This window comes from Carcharhinus amblyrhynchos, chromosome 5 (genome assembly GCF_965287045.1).
Source record: "Carcharhinus amblyrhynchos chromosome 5, sCarAmb.v2.hapA, whole genome shotgun sequence".
Lineage (NCBI taxonomy): Eukaryota > Metazoa > Chordata > Chondrichthyes > Carcharhiniformes > Carcharhinidae > Carcharhinus > Carcharhinus amblyrhynchos.
Window position 1 is genome coordinate 115,797,408 of NC_137328.1, and position 22,268 is coordinate 115,819,675.

The 22,268-nt window shown below is 43.5% G+C and overlaps 1 protein-coding gene across 2 annotated transcripts in view; it reads left to right on the forward strand.

Annotated features, from left to right (window-relative positions):
- glra3 (glycine receptor, alpha 3) overlaps positions 1-22,268 on the forward strand; it is a 224,254-nt gene that overhangs the window by 59,484 nt on the left and 142,502 nt on the right. For both annotated transcript variants that reach the window (XM_080189748.1, XM_080189749.1), the window contains exon 2: positions 9,877-10,004. In XM_080189748.1, coding sequence (XP_080045874.1) covers positions 9,877-10,004 — 128 coding nt within the window. The remainder of the gene's footprint in view (positions 1-9,876; positions 10,005-22,268) is intronic.

The window sequence follows — 22,268 nt, forward strand, 5'->3', positions numbered from 1 at the left end:
TGGCCAGAAGATTGGCTGGCTGGCAGACAACAGAGAATGTGCATATAAATAGGTCTTTTTCTGATTGGCAGGATCTGATGAGTGGAGTCCCTCAGAGGTCTGGGCGGGGCTTCAACTTTTTACAATTCACATCAATGACTTAGAGGAGGCATGATGTCCAAAATTTCAGATAAAACTGAGGTTTGATTTGATTTGATTTATTATGGTCACATGTATTAGCATAGCGGGAAAAGTATTGTTTTTTGTGTGCTATGTAGACAAAGCATACTGTACATAGAGAAGGAAAGGAGACAGTGCAGAATGTAGTGTTACAGTCATAGCCAGGGTGTAGAGAAAGATCAACTTAATGTGAGGTAGGTCCATTCAAATGCCTGATGGCAGCAGGGAAGAAGCTGTTCTTGAGTCAGTTGGTATGTGTCCTAAGACTTTTGTATCTTCTTCCCGATGGGAGAAAGTGGAAAATAGTACGAACGGAGTGTGTGGAGTCCTTAATTATGCTGGCTGCTTTTCTGAGGCAGCAGGAAGTGTAGACAGAGTCAATGGATGGGAAGCTGGTTTGAGTGACAGACTGAGCTTTGTTTATGACTCTTTGTAGTTTCTTGTGGTCTTGGACAGAGCAGGAGTCATACCAAGCTGTGATCCAATCAGAAAGAATGCTTTCTTTGGTGTATCTGTAAAGCTTGGTGAGAGTCGTATTAGACAGAACAAATTTCTTTAGTCTTCTGAGAAAATAGAGGTGTTGGTAGGGTTTCCTAACTATAGTGTCGGCATGGGGGAACCAGAACAGGTTGTTGGTGATCTGGACACTTAAAAACATGTAGCTCCTGACCATTTCTATTTTGTCCCCATTGATGTAGACAGGGGCATGTTCTCCTTTACACTTCCTGAAGTTGATGACTATCACTTTTGTTTAGTTGACATTGAGGGAGAGATTGTTGTCATTGCACCAGTTCACCAGATTTTCTATCTCATTCCTGTACTCATTGTTGAGATCCAACCCACTATTGTGGTGTCAGCAGCAAACTTGAAAATGGAGTTGGAGGGAAATTTGGCCACACAGTCATAGGTGTACAAGGAGTGTAGTGGGTAGGTGGAAACGATAGGTAGAAAAGTATAAAATATACAATATAACCACAAAAAATATGAAAAATACAGCAGGTCTGGCAGCATCCATGGAGAGAAAAACTAAGCTAGCATTTCAAGTCCATAGTCAAATGTCTCTTTATCCACAGATGTTAACAGACCTGTTGAGTTTGTCCAGCAGTTTCTGTGTTTATTTCGGATCTTTAGCATCAGGAGATTTCTGCTTTTATGATATATAAGTAGGATAGTATTTTTTGAAGAAAACATCAGGGATAGGATTTTACGGTCTCGTTCAGGCAAGACTGGAAACTCCCACTCAAGGTCAATGGAGATTTTCCTTGTCAGACCCTTGCCTGCTCTGATTCTGTGGTGGGCAAGGTGACAGAGTTCCGGCCAAGGTGTTTGCAAATTGATATAGATAGGTTGAGCAAGCGAGGAAAAATCTGTGTGGTTCCAGCCGGCCCTGTTTGCCAGGTATATGTCGTGGTGTACCTATCCTGATTCATCCCAGCGTGCCCTCACTCCAACATGAATGGACATAAACACTCGGATTTGCATAGCCCATGAGGTGGAAAAGCAAATTACTGTGGATGCTGGAACCTGAAACCAAAAGAGAAAATGTTGCAAAATCACAGCAAGCTTCGCAGCAACTATAAGGAGAGAACAGAGCTGACGTTTCAAGTCCAGATGTGTCAAAGCTTTGACAAAGGGTCACCTGGACTCGAAACTTCACCTCTTTTCTCTCCTTATAGATACTACCAGACCTGCTGAGATTTTCCAGCATTTTCTCTTTTGGGTTCATTAGGTGTAACTCATTGCATTACCAAGAGGGAGTGGGAGCAATTGAGTGGGGAAATCCATTGGTGTAATCCACTGCTGATTCAGTTCTTCTGCTGAATTCTAGCCACCATCCCCCACCACCTCTCCCCCAAAACTGTTCCCGGATTCCCGATGATCCAGGCAGATAATTCTGACCTTCCCCCACTAAAGGCTTCAGGTCAAATTTCTTTCATCAGAATTGGAACAAAGTGAGAGATGTGATAGGATTTAAGCTGCTCCTGTGTTGGAGGGGGGGGATGGAGGGGTGGATGAAGTGGGGGGTGAGTGATAAGGAACAGAAGGCAACGATGCAGTACGGACGTAAGCAGAAGTGACAAAATGACAAAACAATAATGTGCAAGACAAAATAATTTGATAATGGAGAAATAAAATATAGGTTTTCAGCAGGTGGGAACAGGAACAACATCTTCAACAGCTTCCATCCAAAAATAAATCAAAACACAATGGCAGTAGAGGTTATTATGTAGAAATGTTGAACTCAGTGTGAAGTCTGCAAACCTGTCAAGCGCCAGTCAAGAGAAAAGCTACTACTTCTCAAGGAACCTCCCTGGGATGGTGCAGAAGGCCAAACACAGAATGGTCTAAGTGGGAGTGGGCTTGGTGAATTAAGCCCAATGATGTAACCTGGCCTACTCCTATTCACCTCTCTGTCTTGTGCTAGTTTTGGAAGCAAAGATGACGATCCAAGTCCAGGGAAGGCAGGATGAATGGGGGACTGGGGACAAGGAGGGAAATGGGAGATGGACCTTGATGGGCCTTCCAGTGCTATTTTATACAATGCTTGGTGAGGAGCTACGCTTGAATGACCTCCACGCATCCAAAAATTTGTTGTCCATCGAAGAACTCACATCAAATCTGTTCATCTTGTTATAATTCAGGCCAAAATCTCCAAAGTTTTTATTGAGCCTGCCTGGATCATAAGTTTTGCACCTTAAATTTGGCTCGGAGAAGCATGAGATGTTTTACCTCAGGTATGATTGAAATAACCCGTCAGGGAGCTTTTATCAAACAAAGTTTATTTAAGAATATAGTTAACATGTATAGTAAGAAAATGACAATAACTTCTTTCAATTATAGACAAAAACAAAACCGGAACAATAATGTATAACCCTTAACAAATATACCTAAGATGTTCCAATCAAACCAAAACTTCCTATAGACAAAAAAAAACCTTTCCACAGGTTTAACACAGCAAAGACTAAGCTTCACATGATACTGGAATTGAGTCATTTGGTTGGAGAATTGAAAATCCCGACTTCTCAGCCTTGTAACTTCTAGCAGCCCTCTGGACTCACTCAGAACAGCTTCCCAGAAGACTAGGAAATGATTCTGGTCAAGCCACCAACAACAGTTGTTCTATTCCAGGAAAGAAAGAAGCTTTGATTTCAGCTAACCAGCAGAATTTCAGGGAACGTGAGAGAGAGGAACACGCTACTTTTCACCTTGATGTCTCTTCTAAAACTTAAAACTGCAACCAGCCAAAACAGAAAATGAAACCTTGGATTCACTGTGAAAGAAAAAACTGTCCAAAACACATGACCTGCCACCAGACTTCCTCCAAACAATGCAGGGTCATGAAAGATCCCAAAATTTAAAATAAACAAACACTTAAGTAGCAATAAAAGGACTTCTACCAACAACTCAACAATGCAGAACTGTAGAGAACATGATTTAAAAAAAAATTCTTAAAGGTATACTAACATGAGAACTTGTACATCTTGTGCTCCCAGTCCTATACACTACCATCTGCTTATTTTCAAGTTTCTCAGTCGTCTGGCCCCTTTCTAACTCTATAAGCTCAACCAGCACTGAAATACTCTCTGGTTCTCTTTCACACGTCTAGGTATCAAGTTCTTAAATTTCCTCCAAAATATCTCCAGCTTTATACCGTCTGGTATGGTGGTACAGTGGTTAACACTGCTGCCTCACAGCACTAGAAACCTGGGCTTGAGTCTTGGCTTGGACCACCTTCTGTGTGGAGTTTACACATTCTCCCCATGTTAGCATGGGTTTCCTCCGGGTGCTTGGTTTTCCTCTCACTATCTTGAAGACGTGCTGGTTAGGTGCATTGATCTGAACTGATGCCGGATTGTGGTGACAAGGGGAATTTCACAGTAATTTCACTGCCGTGTTAATGTAAGCTTACTTGTGACTAATAAATAAACTTTAACTTTTCCTCCATCTCTCCCTATAAGATGCTTCTTAAAATCTACTTCTTTGACCAAGCTTTCAATCACCTGTCTTAATACCAGTTATTTGTCTTGGTGTGTTAAATTTTCTTTGGTGATGCTCTTCGAAAGTCTCTTGAGATGTTTTGTTGAAGAAAATCATTGGCAATTGCTGGCCTCCCATGCTGGCTCACACTACAACTCAAATAGCTGCCCGTAGACAGATCTGTGGAGGGAAAAGTACAAAAGCTCTGTGATAATCACCTGTAAAGTTCAGTTTTAAAAGGGATTACTTATGCCTCCTCCACAAATCTTGTTCACTGCATGTTTTTTTTTCCGCCCAAAAGCATTTCATCCATTTAACAGAGGATCACTATATTTCATCGATTTACAAAACAATCAATGGCAGAGTGGAGATTACAACATCTATGTGATTATTACTTTCAATTTAAGTATGTACGAGAAACATTATTGCTAGAGCAAAAAAAAAGACTTGGAAAATATGCTGTGACAAAGCTGTATCTGTTTACTCCACAAAGGATCATCTGGATTCGAAACGTCAGCTCTTTTCTCTCCTTACAGATGCTGCCAGCCCTGCTGAGATTTTCCAGCGTTTTCGCTTTTAGTTTCAGATTTCAGCATCCGCAATAATTTGCTTTTATCCGTCTCTTCCACGCCTGCTTCAGATATGTTTTAACCCTGATCCCCGACGTCAGAAGGTCAGAGCAGTCACAGATGGTATTTAACCCTTGTAAATGCAAGGTGATACACTTTTGAAGAAGTAACAAGACAAGGGAGTATTTAATGGATGGCACGACACTGGGAAGTTCAGAGGAACTGAGGGATCACGGGGTAATTATTCACCAATCTCGGCACAGCAGGTGAATAGAAGAGCTAAGAAGCATATATGGGATATTTGCTTTTATCATAGAACATAGAACATAGAAAAACTACAGCACAAACAGGCCCTTCGGCCCACAAGTTGCACTGGTCATATCCCTCCCTACTAGGCCTATCTATTACCCTCAATCCTATTAAGTCCCATGTGCTCATCCAGAAGTCTCTTCGAAGACCCTATCGAATTTACCCCAGTTTTTATGCAAATTTGGCGCTCAGAATTTTTTTTGGGAGAATCCCACCTTCTATATTCAAGGATATAGGACAAGCACAGGAGAATGGGATTAATGAGCCTTTAGTCATTGATATTATTGGTGCAGACTTGATGGGATGAAGGCCCATCTGCGTTGTATGAGTCTTAAGGTGGGATTTTACGGCCTCATTCAGGTAAAATCTTATGCTCCAAAAATCATGTCCTAGCCTGTCCAAGCTCTCCCTATAAATCAATCCCTTGAGTCCTGGCAATATCCTTGTAAATCTGCACTCTTTCCAGTTTATTAACATCTTTCCTATAGGAAGACGATACTCCAGGTGTGGCCTCACCAACATCCTGTACAACTGCAACATAATTTCCCAACTTCTGTACTCAATGGCCTGACTGATGAAGGCCAGCATGCCAAAAACCTTCTTCACTGGCCTATCTACCTGTGACTCCATCTTTAGAGAACTTGAACTCCAATGTCCCTTTGTTCTAACACACTCCCTAAGGTTTTACCATTCACTATCCTACCTTGACTTGACTTTCCAAAATACAACACCTCACACTTATTTGTATTGAATTCCATTTGCCATTTCTCGGCCCACTTCCCCAGCTCATCAAGATCCTGCTGCAATTTTTGATAACCTTCCTCACTGTCTACCATACTGCCTATTTTAGTGTCATCTACAAACTTACTGATCGTGCCTTGTACATTCTCATCCAAATTGTTGATACAGATAACAAACAGTAATGCGCCCAGCACTGACCCCTGTGGCACACCACTAGTCACAGGCCTCCAGTCTGACAAGCATCCTTCCACCATTACCCTCTGCTTTCTACCATTAAGCCAATTGTATGTCCAATTTGCCAGCTCTCCCTGGATTCCATGTGATCTAACATTCCAGAGCAGCCTACCATGTGGAACTTTATCAAAAGGCCTTACTGAAGTCCATATAGACCACGTCTACCACCCTGTCCTCATTAACCTTCCTGGTCACTTCATCAAAGAACTCGAACAAATTACTAAGGCATGATCTCCCACGCACAAAGCCCACTCCTGTTCCGATGTGTTCTAGTGAGAACAAACCTGGGGGCATCCCCAGTCTGTCTGTGGAGTTACTTATCGAACTGATAATGCAGTAAGTGCCTGAAACTACAGATTGAGAACATATTAAGCTCTTAAAAAAAAAGCCGTGTTTAAAAAGAAAAGGGGTAGATTAAGAAAAAAATCAGCAGAGCGAATCATACTGATGGACTGCAGTCACTTAAAGGATATTAGATTGAAAAATGACTTCCAGCAATAACTTTCTCTCTCCTCCGAAGTCTTCAGATAGAAATTCAATATTAAAATAAATCCTCTCATTGGACTGGAAGATTTGTATTTGAGTGAAGTGTGCAGAGTTCTGCACAGAACCACAGAACTAAAATATTTCTTAAAATGAAAAGGTTTATTGATGGATGAGTATCAAATGTAAAACAATGTATTCTTAAATCTTTCTAATAATATCAATTAACACATTGTCCTTTCTAAATTTTCACTGAATTGTGAACCTTTACTAAATTCCGAAGTGAAAATTTATTTTTTGACTTCCTTTTAAAAATGTTGCATACTGGCTTCTGTATCAATGTGTTTTTTTGTATAGTATTTATAAGGGTGTGTATGTTATAATAGCACTGAGAAGTGATACACACCCTGCTATGTTATTAGAGGCAAACATTGATATCATGCAAGACCTGTTAATGCACCAGATAAAATCTCCTTCTTGGATCAACTGAAAATACGTTATGGCATTATTCAAGTGAGACCAAGATTCACTCCAGTGCCCAGGCAGAGCAATTATCCACCATCTAAAATCACCAGAAAAAAAAATCAGCTGGTTCTTGAATCAGATTGGACTTGTTTGTGGGGATTAGGGAAATCTGTTACGACGTCTCCCACATTACAACATTGTGCTTCAGAAAGATTTCAGTGATTATAAAATGGGGGGCATGGCGACATAGTGGTTAGCACTGCTGCCTCACTGTCCCAGGGACCCAGGTTCAATTCCCGGTTTGGATCACTGACTGTATGTTCTCCCCGTGCCTGCATGGGTTTCCTCCAGGCGCTCTGGTTTCTTCCCACAGACATGGTTAGGTACATCAGCCATGCTAAGCTCTCCCTCGGTGTACCCAAACAGACGCCGGAATGTGGTGACTTGGAGAGTTTCACAGCAACTTCATTGCAATGTTAATGTAAGCCTACTTGTGACACTAATAAATAATCTTTGGGCATGATCTTACTGCCTGTTCATGCCACATTCCTGCTGCTTCGAGGTTGGAGAATTTGGCAGCCAGCCAAATCTCCATTCAGTATGGCAGGATGGGAAAATCCCACCGGCATGAACAGTGGTAAGATTCCATCCTTTGAATCACGTTGTGGTCATGGCAGGTACTATAGAGTTCTTTTCATCTTATTTATTTGCTATAGGACAGAATTTGCTTACACCCAGAATGCATGTTGGAAAATTGTCCTACTCGCACCATCATATTGTGAACTCCCAAGCTCTTTATCACTGTTTTTGAGATTTGTCCAGAGGTTGTAGGCAAAGCCACATAGGCCAGAAGTTATTGTTCATCCTTTAGAAGGCAGAGGTGGGCCTCCTCGTTTGACTGCTGTAGTCCTTGTGATAATGATGCTGCCGCCATGATGTTAGAGAGAGAATTCCAGGAGATGCTGGCGGAGTACTAGGGTGGGCACAGTTAGACATCAGGTTAAAGTCCAACTGGTTTATTTGGACTCATGTGCTTTCGGAGCACTGCTCCTTCCTCGCCTGGGAAAGGAACAGCGCTCTGAAAGCTCGTGATTCCAAATCAACATGTTAGGCTTTAACTTGGTCTTGTGAGATTTCTTTCAGTGACAATGAAGGAATGATATGCTCACGTTGAGATTGCAATCCAATGGCATTGCTGTTTTGTGTTTCTTGATGGGAGAGGCTGGAACGGGCCATTGAAACAAGCTTCTGTACACCTTACTGATTGAACATAATACTGGTGCCATGCATCAGTCTCGGAGGAAGTGGATATTACATTCAGTGATTGAGGTACTGATCAAGGGAATTGTTTGGTCCTCAATGGTGCAAGTGATGTTGATTATTTTTGTGGCTGAATCTATCCAGGAGCATTCTGAATATTCCACCTTCCTTCTGGAATGAGCTTTGTTGATGGATATTCATTGAGGGGTGATTGTCATTCCAGTATCTGTGGGGCTTCCAATTTAACACTCAGAAAAGGGCCATTCAGCCCATCTCATTTAGTATTTATTCTCCTATGCTGTTTCATTAACCCTTACATCTATTTTTCCCGCATATTGTTAACTCACTTCCCCCTCTTTCTCTCTGCTCATTGCTTCAGTTGCTTCTTAGGATTGCAAATTTCACTTTCTAACCACTTCTAGTTAAAGACATTTCTTATAAATTCCTGGTTGGAATTAGTAATGAGGATGAATGCCTCTGAATAATAGTTGCCGACCTGAAACACTAACTGTTTCTCTCTCTCGATAGATACTGCTGAATACTGCCAGTATCTTCTGTTTTATTAGATTTCCAGAATTCGCAGTATTTTGCTTTTACAACAGTGAATCCTAGTTTTAGACTACACACACGCACACGCACACACACTCTCTCTCCCTCTCTCACACACACACACACTCATTCACTCACACACAAATACACACACACTCACATACACACACACACTCACTCACACACACTCACACACACACACTCCACACACGCACACACACACTCACTCACACACACATGCACGTTCACGCACATACACGCACACACACACACGTGTACATACCAAACGTATACCAAAATCTCACAAACACGCATACAGACACATAACCACATGTGCATGTACACACCACATGCATGTGCACACGCATACCATGTGTGCATACACACATCTCACGTACACACACACCACATGTATGAGTGCACACAGACATCATGCACGTGTGCACACATACACATACCACATGTGCACACATGCATATACTACATGCTCATGCATACACACGCCATATGCACACACACATACCACATGTGTGCACACACACATATACCACATGTGCTCACTCGCACACATATGACAAGTGCACAGCATCCATATACACACATACATATCACATGTGCATGCATGCGCACAAACACATATACACACATAATTTATGTGCACACACACAAATATACATACATACCACCCTTCAAGCACACATACCACATGCAGGTACACATACATATATGTACACACAGCTCCCACACAGGTGCACATTCTCCACACATGCACATGCACACACATGCCACACATATATGATGTTAGACGATGTTAGGTGCCATACAAAAGCAAGATCTTTCTTTCGTTCTGACTTTACGTTCCTCTTTGCCTGTACATTCAGCTGCACACAGTTACATAATGATCTGGATGAGACACAGTAATCCACTGCTGGGAATCCCGTTAATCCAAAAAAAAATCAAGGCTTCAAATTACCTCTCATTTTAACCTCACTGTAAACAGTTCGAACAAATTCCACCTAGTCTCTTTTTAAAACCCTTACACTCTTCAGATAACTTGGTTTTTATAGTATTTCCTCTCCTACATGATCACCTGCGTCTTTTCATACCATATTTGTGTGTTTGCTTTCAGCTTGGTGACAACGAAAGAAATAGAAGGTTCCAGATCTCGTGCACCGGCAATGTCTCCGTCCGACTTTCTGGACAAATTGATGGGAAGGACATCGGGATATGATGCAAGGATTCGACCCAACTTTAAAGGTACTTAATCTACGCTACAGAAGATGTACATTTTGTTTCTCACGAGTAGATTTGACAGGCTATTTGGTTGAATTTTCATTTTGGGGCAGGGACCCTGACGTCAGGAATTTCCAGACCCTGGCAGGATCCTGAAAACATTCCTTTGAAGGCATCCCATGCAGTTAAGGGCAACTGATATGGTTTCCAAGATGGAAGCTTAAATAAGAGATCCCCCAACACTGAAAAGTGATCAGATACATCAGACCTTTTAGGATTTCTTTTTTGATTTGGAGTATCGTGTGCAGTTCTGATCACCACACTACCAGAAGGACGTGGAAGCTTTGGGGAGAGTGCAAAGAAGGTTCGCCAGGCTGTTGCCTTGTCTCGAGAGCACTGGCTATGAGGAGAGGCTGAATAAATTAGGATTGTTTCATTGGAGGTTAAGGGGAGACCTGAAAGAGGGCTACAAAATTATGGGAAGCATAGTCAGAGTGGAGAGTCAGAGGCTTATTCCCAAGGCGGAAGTGTCAATTACAAGGGGGCACAGATTCAAGATAAGAAGGGAAAGTTTAAGGAAGATGTAAGGGAGATGTTTTTCATATAGAGAGTGGTGGATGCCTGGAACACACTGCCAGAGGAGATGGTGGAAGCAGGAACATTAGCAACACTTAAAAGATATCTGGGTGGGTACATAAATAGGGAGGGAATAGAGGGGTATGGACTGAATAAGAGCACAAGGTTCTTTGTTTAGTTTAGTTAGGGCATCATGATCGGCACAGGCTTGGGGGGGCCGAAGGGCCTGTTATTGTGATGTAGTCTTCTTTGTTCTTTGTTCTTTAGCTTAGATTACTATGTAAAGAAAGAGATCACTTTTGAAACAGCAGCTAAACTTGCATAAGGATGGCCGCGTGTGTGGAGAGAGAAACAAAGTTAATGGCTGGAATTTTCCAGTCATTCATGACCCGCCGCAGCTGCAAGTGAGGATGAAGCATTTGGCGCTCAGCCAAATCTTCATTCATTGCAGCAGGGCAGGAATATCTCGCCAGTTTGGACGGTTGCAAACTTCCGGCCAATGTTTCAAGTCCATATGATTCTTCTTCAGAACTAGGGGTACAAGCCTACCTTCATTAACGCCACGCTCCCACTGCAGCGAGGTCAGGGAATTTGATTTGATTTGAAATGATTTATTATTGTCACATGTATTAACATACAGTGAAAAGTATTGTTTCTGGCGCCAAACAGACAAAACATACAATTCATTGAGAAGGAAAGGAGAGAGTGCAGAATGTAGTGTTACAGTCATCGCTCGGGTATAGGGAAAGATAACTTAATGCAAGGTAAGTCTGACAGCAGCAGGGAAGAAGCTGCTCTTGAGTTGGTTGATACGTGCCCCCAGACTTTTGTATCTTTTTCCTGACAGAAGAAGGTGGAAGAGAGAATGTCTGGGATGCGTGGCATCCTTAATTATGCTGGCTGCTTTGCCAAGGCAGTGGGAAGTGTAGACAGAGTCAATGGATGGGAGGCTGGTTTGTGTGATGGATTGGGCTACATTCAGTACCTTTTGTAGTTCCTTGCGGTCAGCCAAATCTCCATTCACTGAGGTGGGATGCGAAAATCCCGCCGGCTTGAAAGGAGGAAACATTCCAGCCTGAGTCCCAACTAAGAGTCACATTTGACTCAAAACATAAACCCTATTTCTCCCTCCACAGATGCTACCGGACTTGCTGAGCTTTTCCAGCACTCTTTTTGAATTTCAGATCTCCAGCATCTGTGGGTATTTTGCTTATGGTTAAACGTGTGTGATTGCTGCACATTGTACAGGGAGAAAGTCGCAAATTTGTACATGTATTTAGTAAAGAAATGCTACACAACATGCATACGTACTTTGGCAGCAGCCATTCCAGGCTTGGCGCGTGTGCAGAGACTGCTGAGACCCATTGGGAACCACAATTTCCAACTCTGAGCACCCACCCTATATTTTCCACATGGTTCGTTTCTTTCTTCCCTTCTTCATTTCTGACGTCTCCAACAAGTTGTCTTCAAAGTTTTGGACTGTAACCAACCAATGGTCTGGATTAAGACTGTGTATTTTCCATATCAGCTCTGTGATTCTGTCTTTTTCTTAACTTCCCATTTTTTGGAAGGAACATGTCTGATAAATAATTTCCGATCTTTGACTTTGACTAAAATTATTGGATTTGTGGAAACCCTTGAAATGTCCAATTTTGCCACAGCAGAGACATTGCATGCCCCCTGGTGGCCATTCTTGGTGTCTATGCGAGGTTTCCACAAGCAGCTCAAAGTTGCTGCCAGTGTGGAATTTTCCGCCATCTTACTTGTCTTGGTGGGCTTTCTTATGGGCGGGGCCGCTGCCCATAGGCCTACCCCATCTACAGGGGCACGTGAAGCCCTGGAGTCAGCCAAAATTCTGGCCCGATTACATGCTCTAAGGTTCACATGCGAGACCACTTGATCCACAGTAAGATCATCTTTGGTCTGTAGAAAATCCGAGAATTTTGCATCTCAGACACCCTCAACTGTGTGACAGCAGATTAGTTTGTCTTTCAGTGCCTTGAATTAGCTAGGTGATATAGATCAGGGATTCCCCAGATCATTGCAACCACTGGCTAAAATGCGTTTGTTCGGTTATTAAATTTTGCATTTTGAATGGACTCAAAGTCTGCGGTAGACTCCTACACAGCCTGCCTGAGGAGAACAGCATCTGCTACTGAACCTACTGCGTAAAGAAAGGCATTGACCTAAATCTTTTGTTCCCCCTCGTTAAGACATCAGAGTAAGCAGTCACCCATTTAAGACAGAGATGAGGAATTTCTTCTCTCGGAGGATAGTGAATCAGTAGAATTCTTTGCTGCAGAGAGCTGTAGAGGCCAGGTCATTAAATATGTTCAAGGCTGAAATGACCAGATTCTTAATCAGGGAATCAAGGGTTATGAGGAAAAGGCGGGAAAGTGCAGAGAACGCAAGTTGCTCCGAGGCATGATCCTAACCCCTCTCTCACGTATCTAACACACATGACAGACCGATGTCAGTAGTACATTATCGATGTGATACATAAGCCTATCCCATCAGTTAACTCTTTATACTGCAGATACGACAGTGCAGAAACAAATCCATCCAGTTCTCTTTTTTTAATATTTGTTCATGAGATTTGAACAATGTTAGCAAGACCTACATGTATTGCCTGTCTATATTTGCCCTTGAGGATTATCACATCAGATCGTTCATGAGCTCATTGAATGGCAGAGCGGACGCAATGGGCTGAATGGCCTACTTCAGCCCCTACATCTTACTTCTTTATGGTCTTATGCTACTTGGTACTGGAGAAAACAGTTTTCCATTACTCTGACTGCTGGTTTCTCTGTGGGCCCACATGGCAGTCAGATGGGTGGGGTAAGGGTAGAGACTGCTGGTCACCGGTACCTCTCTCCATGTGCCTTCTTTGCCCACTGAATGTTTTTTTTATGAGCTGCTGTCAAGGCTTCCTTCACTCTGTTATTTCTTTGATAACACCAATGAGGTATTTTTAACATCAGTATCTCCAAGGCTGCCACCATGTTCTGAGATGGATCATTGTACATCAGACCCTAAGCATGAGACTTGTTTCTCAGACAGATTGTAGATCGTACTCTGATATCTGCTTAACACTTGCTTATTAGTAACACATTTAAGCAGGTTGCAGAGGACGCAAGTTGCTCCGAGGCATGATCCTAACCCCTCTCTCACATATCTAACACACATGACAGACCGATGTCAGTAGTACATTATCGATGTGATACATAAGTTTATCCCATCAGTTAACTCTTTATACTGCAGATACGACAGTGCAGAAACAAATCCATCCAGTTCTCTTTTTTTAATATTTGTTCATGAGATTTGAACAATGTTAGCAAGACCTGCATGTATTGCCTGTCTATATTTGCCCTTGAGATGGCTACTGGTTGCGTTATCTTGAACCACTGCTGCCTATTTGGTTTTAGTTGCACCCATAGTGCTGTTAATGAAGGAGTTCCAAGACTCTGACCTACTTGTCAGTTGCTATAGTTCCAAGTCATAGGATCATAGAATCATTACAGATTCACTACAGTGCAGAAGAAGGCCATTCAGCCCATAGGGCCGGTATCGACTCTCTGGCAGACTATCTTACCCAGACCCTCCTCCCTATTATCTTGCACATTCACCATGACTAATGCCCCTAACTTACACACCTTGAGACACTCATGGGCAATTTAGCATGACCAATCTAGCTAGGCAGCCTAGTTCTTGGTGGGAGGAAACCGGAGAATCCAGAAGAAACGCACGCAGGGAGAATGTGCAAACTCCACACGGATAGTGACCCAAGCCAGGAATCGAACCTGGGTCCTTGGCGCTTTGATGCAGCAGTGCTAACCAGTGTGCCACCCAATGGCAGCAGGGAAGGACCTGTTTTTGAGTCAGTTGGTACGTGACCTCAGACTCTTGTATCTTTTTCTTGATGGAAGAAGGTGGAAGACAGAATGTCGGGGGTCATGTGGTCCTTGATTATGCTGACTGCTTTTCTGAGGCAGCTGGAAGTGTCGACAGTCAATGTATAGGAGGCTGGTTTGTGTGATGAACTAGGCTTCATTCTTGCAGACTTGGACAGAGTAGGAGCCATACCAAGCTGTGATACAAACAGGAAGAATACTTTCTATGGTTCGCTTCGAAAAGATAGCAGGACTAGAGGGCACAGCCTCAAGATAAAGGGGGGCAGTTTAGATCGGAGTTGAGGAGGAACTTCTTTACCCAAAGGGTGGTGAATCTCTGGAATTCTCTGCCCATTGAAGTGGTGGAGGCTACCTCGCTAAATATATTTAAGTCACGGGTAGATAGGTTTTTGACAGGCAAGGGAATTAAGGGTTATGGGGAGAAAGCGGGAAAGTGGAACTGATCCACTTCAGATCAGCCATGATCTTATTGAATGGCGGGGCAGGCTCGAAGGGCTAGATGGCCTACTCCTGCTCCTATTTCTTATGTTCTTATGTTCTTATGCATCTGTAAAAGTTGGTGAGAGTCACAGTGGACATGCCAAATTTTCTTAGCCTCCTGAAGAAGTAGAGGTGTTGGTGGGCTTTCTTAACTATAGCATCAGTGTGGAGGGACCTGGACAGATTGTAGGTGATTTGGACACTTAGAAACTTGAAGCTGTAGACCATCTCCACTTCATCCCCATTAATATAGACAGGACCAAGTACCTACTACGCTTCCTATCATTAACCATCAGAATTATGCAGCATGTGAAAGACCTCTGAAACCCAAATTATAAATCACTATTTACAGCAATCTGGCTGGTCTCTCATATAAAATACTGCGCTACACTGAGATATTTAAGAAAAATATAATTTAATAGGCTAAGCCTGCATTAAAATGGCAGAAAAAAAAGGCATTTGATTGTGATAAGTACAGAGTTTATATCCAAAAGCAATTATTGAATTTTACCGACCACCTCAGTCACTGTTCACCATGGCAACCTAGTCCAGGTTAAATTTGCATTTTGCTGGATTTTGTTTTCATTTACAGCCCTCATCCCAGAGAAAAAGCCTGATTCTGTATCTGATCAATGTGGATATATAAATCTTGATAAATTCACCAGTAGTGTGGCAGTAGAGTGCTTCTGGAGGATTACATTTGTGGTTGAGTTATACTGAGAATCAGGACTGTAATCGGGTCAGTGAATTGAACTGGCAAGGCTGGATTAGCGGAGCTGTCCCAGTTACACAGCGAGCTCTCAGCAAGACACAATAATGCAGACGCTCGTTGATCTCACTGTGCAGCTTGTTCATGTTAGAGAGACAGGAAAAAAAATCCTTTCCAAACTTAAAATTCAGCAAGAAGCTGTGTACCAATCACTGTCCTCTCTTTCCCCACTTAAACCTAGGTGTGGTCATGACCCCCATCAACTCAACAATACTCCCCTCCTCTCCGATTGTTTTGAAGATCTTTTTTGTTTATGCAGTGCTGTAACAGGACAGTCATCCATAAATTCAAACTTAGGAGGTCTGGAAGCAAGCAACACGGTGGCACAGTGGTTGGCACTGCTGACTCATAGCACCAGGGTCCCAGGTTCAATTACAGCCTCAGGTCACTGTCTATGTGGAGTTTGCACATTCTGCATGGGTTTCCTCAGGGTCCACTGGTTTCCTCCCAGAGTCCGAAGGATGTGTAGGTTCATTCGCCGTGACGGATTTACCCTCGTGTCAGACGGATTAGCAGGGGGTTATGAGAGTAGGACCTGGGTGGATTGTGGTCGTTGCAGACTCGATGGGCTGAACGACCTCCTTCTGTACTGTAGGGATTCATATTGTATGATTTAAGAGGCATTGGATGCATACACGAATAAGGAGGGAGTAGAGGGACGCGGCCCAAGTAAGGGCGGAAGGTTTTTTTTAGCTTAGTTAGGCCATCATGTCGACACAGTCTTGGAGGGCCGAACAGCCTGTTCCTGTGCTCTTTCTGTTGTTCTTTGTTCATTGTTCTAGTTTGCAAAGACCACATAAAGGAGTGCTGCAGTATCAGGGGCATTGACTTATGGGGAAGAGGCCCAGTAGAGACCCCTACTGTGGGACATGGGCATGGCCGGCTGGTCAGCATTTGTTGTCAGCAAAATTTAAGAACATAAGAACATAAGAAATAGGAGCAGGAGTAGGCCATCTAGCCCCTCGAGCCTGACCCGCCATTCAATAAGATCATGGCTGATCTGTCGTGGCTCAGTTCCACATTCCCGCCCTCTTCCCATAACCCTTAATCCCCTTGCCTATCAAAAACCCATCAACCCGTGTCTTAAAAATATTGAGCGAGGCAGCCTCCACCACCTCAACAGGCAAAGAATTCCAGAGATTCACCACCCTTTGAGTGAAGAAGTTCCTCCTCAACTCCGTTCTAAATTGCCCCCCACTTTATCTTGAGGCTGTGCCCTCTAGTCCTACTGTCCTTTCTGAGTGGGAAGAGTCTCTCCACCTCTATCCTATCCATCCCATTCATCATCTTATATGTCTCAATGAGATCTCCCCTCATTCTTCTAAACTCTAACGAGTACAAGCCTAATTTATCCAGCCTCTCCTCATAGCTCAACCCCCTCAACTCCGGTATCAGTCTAGTAAACCTCCTCTGCACTCCCTCCAAGGCCAAAATATCCTTGCGTAAGTGCGGCGACCAAAACTGCACACAGTACTCCAGCTGCGGCCTCACCAATGCCCTATACAGCTGCAGCAAGACCTCCCTACTTTTATATTCAATCCCCCTCGCTATGAAGGCCAGCATCCCATTTGCCTTCCTGACCACCTGCTGCACCTGCAAGCTGGGTTTTTGCGACTCATGCACAAGGACCCCGAGGTCCCTCTGCACCGTCGCCTGCTGCAGTTTTTCACCCCGTAAGTAATAATCCTTCCTACCATTATTCCTACCAAAGTGGACAACCTCACATTTGCCAACATTAAATTCCATTTGCCGGTTCCTGGCCCATTCGCCCAGCCTATCTAGATCCTTCTGCAGACTCTCCACACCCTCCGCACAATTTGCCGCTCCACCAACCTTGGTGTCATCGGCAAATTTCGACACCCTACACTCGGTTCCCTCCTCCAGATCATCTATATTAATGGTAAATAGCTGAGGCCCCAGCACTGACCCCTGGGGCACTCCACTAGTCACCAACTGCCAATCCGAATAGCACCCAATGACCCCCACTCTCTGCCTCCTATTTGACAACCAGTCCTCTATCCACGCTAACACCCTACCCCCAACTCCATGTCCCCTGACCTTCTGTAACAACCTCTTGTGAGGCACCTTGTCAAACGCCTTCTGAAAATAATTTAAGAAGCATTCAGATGAGCACATGAAATGCCATCGATTACAAGACTACAGACTAAGTGGTGGAAAATGGGATTCGAATAGATAGGTGTTTGATGTCAAGAAATGCAGCAACAATTACAGGGTTACAGAGTGCTGGGTAGGAGTGCCATTTGCCAGTTTCCATTCACCAAATTCCTGACCCCAACAATCAAAGATGGAGATTATTCAGTCCTTTGTGCCTGTTTGGCTTTGTAGTAGAACTGTCCAAATCACCCCATTCCCCTGTTCTTTTACTTAATGTAAGTTTACTGGAATGGATCAAGGATGGCAAAACCCTGTAAATGCTTTCCTTTTAATAATTTTTCCCAGCCAGTGTTAGTTATTACAGTATCTGTTTCCAACACTCTTTCGGTCAATGCAGTCCAACAATTAGCTGTGTAAAACACTTGTGATCATAAAAACATTGAAAATAGGAGTAAGAGGAGGCCATTTGAGTCTTCGCCACCATTCATTATGATCATGGCTGATTATCCAACTCAATAGCCTGATCCTGCCTTCCCCCCATACCCTTTGATCCTCTCCATTTCCACAGCTAGGCCTAACTGCTCCTTGAAAGCGTACTGAGGGGAATTTCCCCATCTCACCTGCCGCAGGATTTGTAGCTGGGGGGAGGGGGATGTTGTTGTGGCTACAGACAATGCAAATGTCCATTGACCTCGGGTGGGATTTTCCGTTTTTGAACATACAAACTGCCTGCTGACATTTCCCAAGGCTAGAATTGAACACAGGTCCACGATGCTGTGAGGCAGCAGTGTCAACCATTGTGCTACTAACAGTTGCTCCCCGAACAATGGGAACCGTGGTTATCACCTGAAATTGTTGACCTCGATGCTGAGTCTAAAGAGGGATTAGGATCTGTTCCCAGAATTAGTTATGAACTTCACTGTAATAGTTCAGGAGGTCTGAAAGACTTGCTAGTTAGGTGCATTGGCCAGGCGAAATTCTCCCTCAGAGTACCAAACAGGCACCAGAGTGTGGTGACTCAGAGACTCTCACAGTGGCTTCATGTAAACCTACAGTGCCAGGGACCTGGGCTCAATTCCCGGCTTGGGTCATTGTCTGTGTGGAGTTTGCACATTCTCCCTCTGTCTGTGTGGCTTTCCTCCGAGTGCTCTGGTTTCCTCCCACACTCTGAAAGACGTGCTAGTTAAGTGCCTTAGCCATGCTAAATTCTCCCTCAGTGTACACAAAAAGGCGCCGGAGTGTGGCGACTAGGGGATTTTCACAGTAACTCCTACTTGTGACATTGACAAATAAAGTTACTTCAGTTTTACTTGTGACTAATAAATAAATAAGGTCAAGTACAGAGATGTCAGAGTGGGAGTGGAGAATTGAAATGTGCCATGGTCAGAAGCTCAGATGCACACATCCGGACTCTGAACAGAGATATTCTGTAGAGCAACCAACCAATGTCCATTTGGTCTTCCCAGCTTAGAGGAGGCCTCATCGTGAGCAGCAAACACAGTGTACTGGTACTCATTTCTCTGTCAAAATTAAGGTCATCTTGTGCATTACTTATTCAGAGTAACGTCTTCTGACAGGAACGCACAATGGCAGATGGCAAGCACAGAAGTGAAAGGATTAGAAGTGATATTGTTCGCATGCACGGTAATCCTCCCTTGCCTGTGATAGTGGAGCACAGGAACAAAGTGAACAAAACTGAAAATGAAGAGGGGAAGAGGGAAAGATAGACCAAAAGGAAAAAAAAATAGAATGATATAAGTCAATAAATTTAAGATGACAGTTCTGCTTTGCGATCCACACATGACTGGTCCATCATGTTCAGCAGAATGGTTATTGTATCAGTGGTATTGCTTTAAGATCATTCTGTTTAGCTGATGCACAGGTAATGTGGAAGCTTTCGGATTCAGTGAAGGTCAAAACTAGTCATTCAGTAAATGCCAAAAGGCAAAGCACAACAGATTCGACTTGCACAACTCCCAGCCTCTGTATAATCCTCTCCAGGAGTATCAGAATATCAGGATCCTTTCACAGATATCTCGTGACATTCCTGAAGGTTTCTGAAACAACTGCTTGTAAAATGAGCTTCTCCTGTGCCATTCGTTCTCGCCCATGTTGTGAGACAGGTTTGCCAAGGGTTGTTTGCCACTGCTGCCCCATCAAGTGTTTGAAGTTTATTTCTAGGAAAAATTATCTGAAAAGTACCGGAGGTCTTTGCACAAATTAGAAAATTGCTGACCTTTTCTGGAATGCTACTGGTTAGTTTGTCAGGACATGGACACACCGACGTTTATTACCCAGCCCGGGTGGCAGGTAGGGCCACATCTGGGGGGGTGGTGGTGGGGGTGGGGAGGGGGTTGGGGGGTGGGGTTTGGCAGTTCAGAGTAAAACATGCTGATGCATCGAGGGCAGATCATGTCCATAGCCTTTCCTAAAAGACACTACAGTGAACCAGCTTCCAGTTGGTCACTTCTCTTGATACCAGTTCAATGATCCTTACCAACTCCGACATCTCCAACCAGTGGCATAATGGTTAGCGCTGCTGCCTCACAGCGCCAGGGACCTGGGTTCGATTCCTGGCTCGGGCCGCTATCTGTGTGGAGTCTGCATGTTCTCTCCGTGTCTGCGTGGGTTTCCTCCAAGTGCTCCAGCTTCCTCCCACAGTCTGAAAGATGTGCTGGTTAGGTAAACCTGGTCATGATAAGTTCTCCCTCGGTGTATCCGAACAGACGCTGGAGTGTTGCAGTTAGGGGATTTTTACAGTAACTTCATTGTAGTGTTAACGCAAGCCTACTTGTGACCCAATAAATAAACCTTGACTTTAACTGTGCGGCACTCCTTCAGTACCGCAGTGGGGGACAGTGGGGGGTGGTGGTGGTGTGGTTACCAGTCTTGAGTAAATTCTCAAGTCCTTGGAGTGAGGCTCAAAACCACTAAGTTTTATTTTCTTTTTGCGAAACCAAATTTAAATTTCCTAACCCACTGGACAAATATCTTGTCCAGGGTTAACTGTTAAAATGTGTTTATTCCATTCCAAATAGAAAATATCAATCTTTGGCATACATTAACTTACAGGTTAAGTTATGAGCTGAATACTTCTGCAGTGATTTTTTTGATTTGACTTGATTTATTTTTGTCATATGTATTAGTACACAGTGAAAACTACTGTTTCTTGTGTGCTACACAGACAAAGCATACCATTCATAGAGAAGGAAAGAAAAAAGTGCAGAACGTAGTGTTACAGTCATAGCTAGAGTGTAGAGAAAGATCAACTTAATATCAGGTAGATCCATTCAAAAGGCTAGTGACAGCAGGGCAGAAGCTGTTCTTGAGTCGATTGAATTGCAGTGAATAGATTTGATTATTTTTGACAAGTGAGTTAACATTTCAAGTCAGTATGATTCTTATCATAGAAGAAACCCTACAGTGCAGAAAGAGGCCATTTGGCCCATCGGGTCTGCACCAACCACAATCCCATCCAGGCCCTACCCCCATATACTTACTCGCTAATCCACACATCTCAGGACACTAAGGGGCAATTTTAGCATGGCCAATCAATCTAGCCCACACATCTTTAGATTGTGGGAGGAACCCAGAGCTCCCAGAGGAAATCCACATAGACACAAGGAGAATGTGCAAACTCCGCAGACAGTGACCCAAGCCAGGAATCGAACCCAGGTCTCTGGAGCTGTGAAGCAGCAATGCTAACCACTGTGCTATTGTGCCACCCATGAATGAGCTCTTCTTCAGAAGTCTGAACTAGATTCAAACAGATTTGAAACACCAACTCCGTTTCCCTCTTCATGGATGCTACCAGACCTGCTGAGTTTTTGCAGAATTCTCTGTTTCAGTTTAAGGTTTCCAGCATCTGCAATATTTGGCTTTTATTTTTGACAAGTATCTGATTTATCCGATTTGCACACAGATATCCCATTGGTTTCTGCGTAAGGAGTTCTGGATCATCTTCCGTTTTTATTTGGCTTTTCCTAATAATTATGATTTTTGATTGAAATGTGGAAAGGTTAGAGAGTCAAAAACGAATCCCCATTTTCTAAAAATAAAGTGTAGCTTCTGGAAATAGTGGTCAATATTTGGAGGAAAGTGCGGTTTCAGGTTTTGGGTGGAAAGTTAAAACTCAGCTGGCTCTCTAACAGGGTCTCAACTGACTATAGCTAATCCATCTAACCTACACATCCTGGGACACTGAGGGACAAGTTAGTACGGTCCAATGCAGCTAAACTTCATGCTTTTGGAGTGTGGGAGGAAACCAAAGTACCCAGAGAGAACCCACACAGACACAGGAAGAACATACAAACTCCACGCAGACTGTGGCCCCAGACAGGAAGCAAACCCAGGTCCCTGGCACTGTGAGGTCAGGGAGTTCCTGATGTTCACTGTGGTGGATGAAGGAGCTATAGCTAGAAAATCTGAAGGCTGATT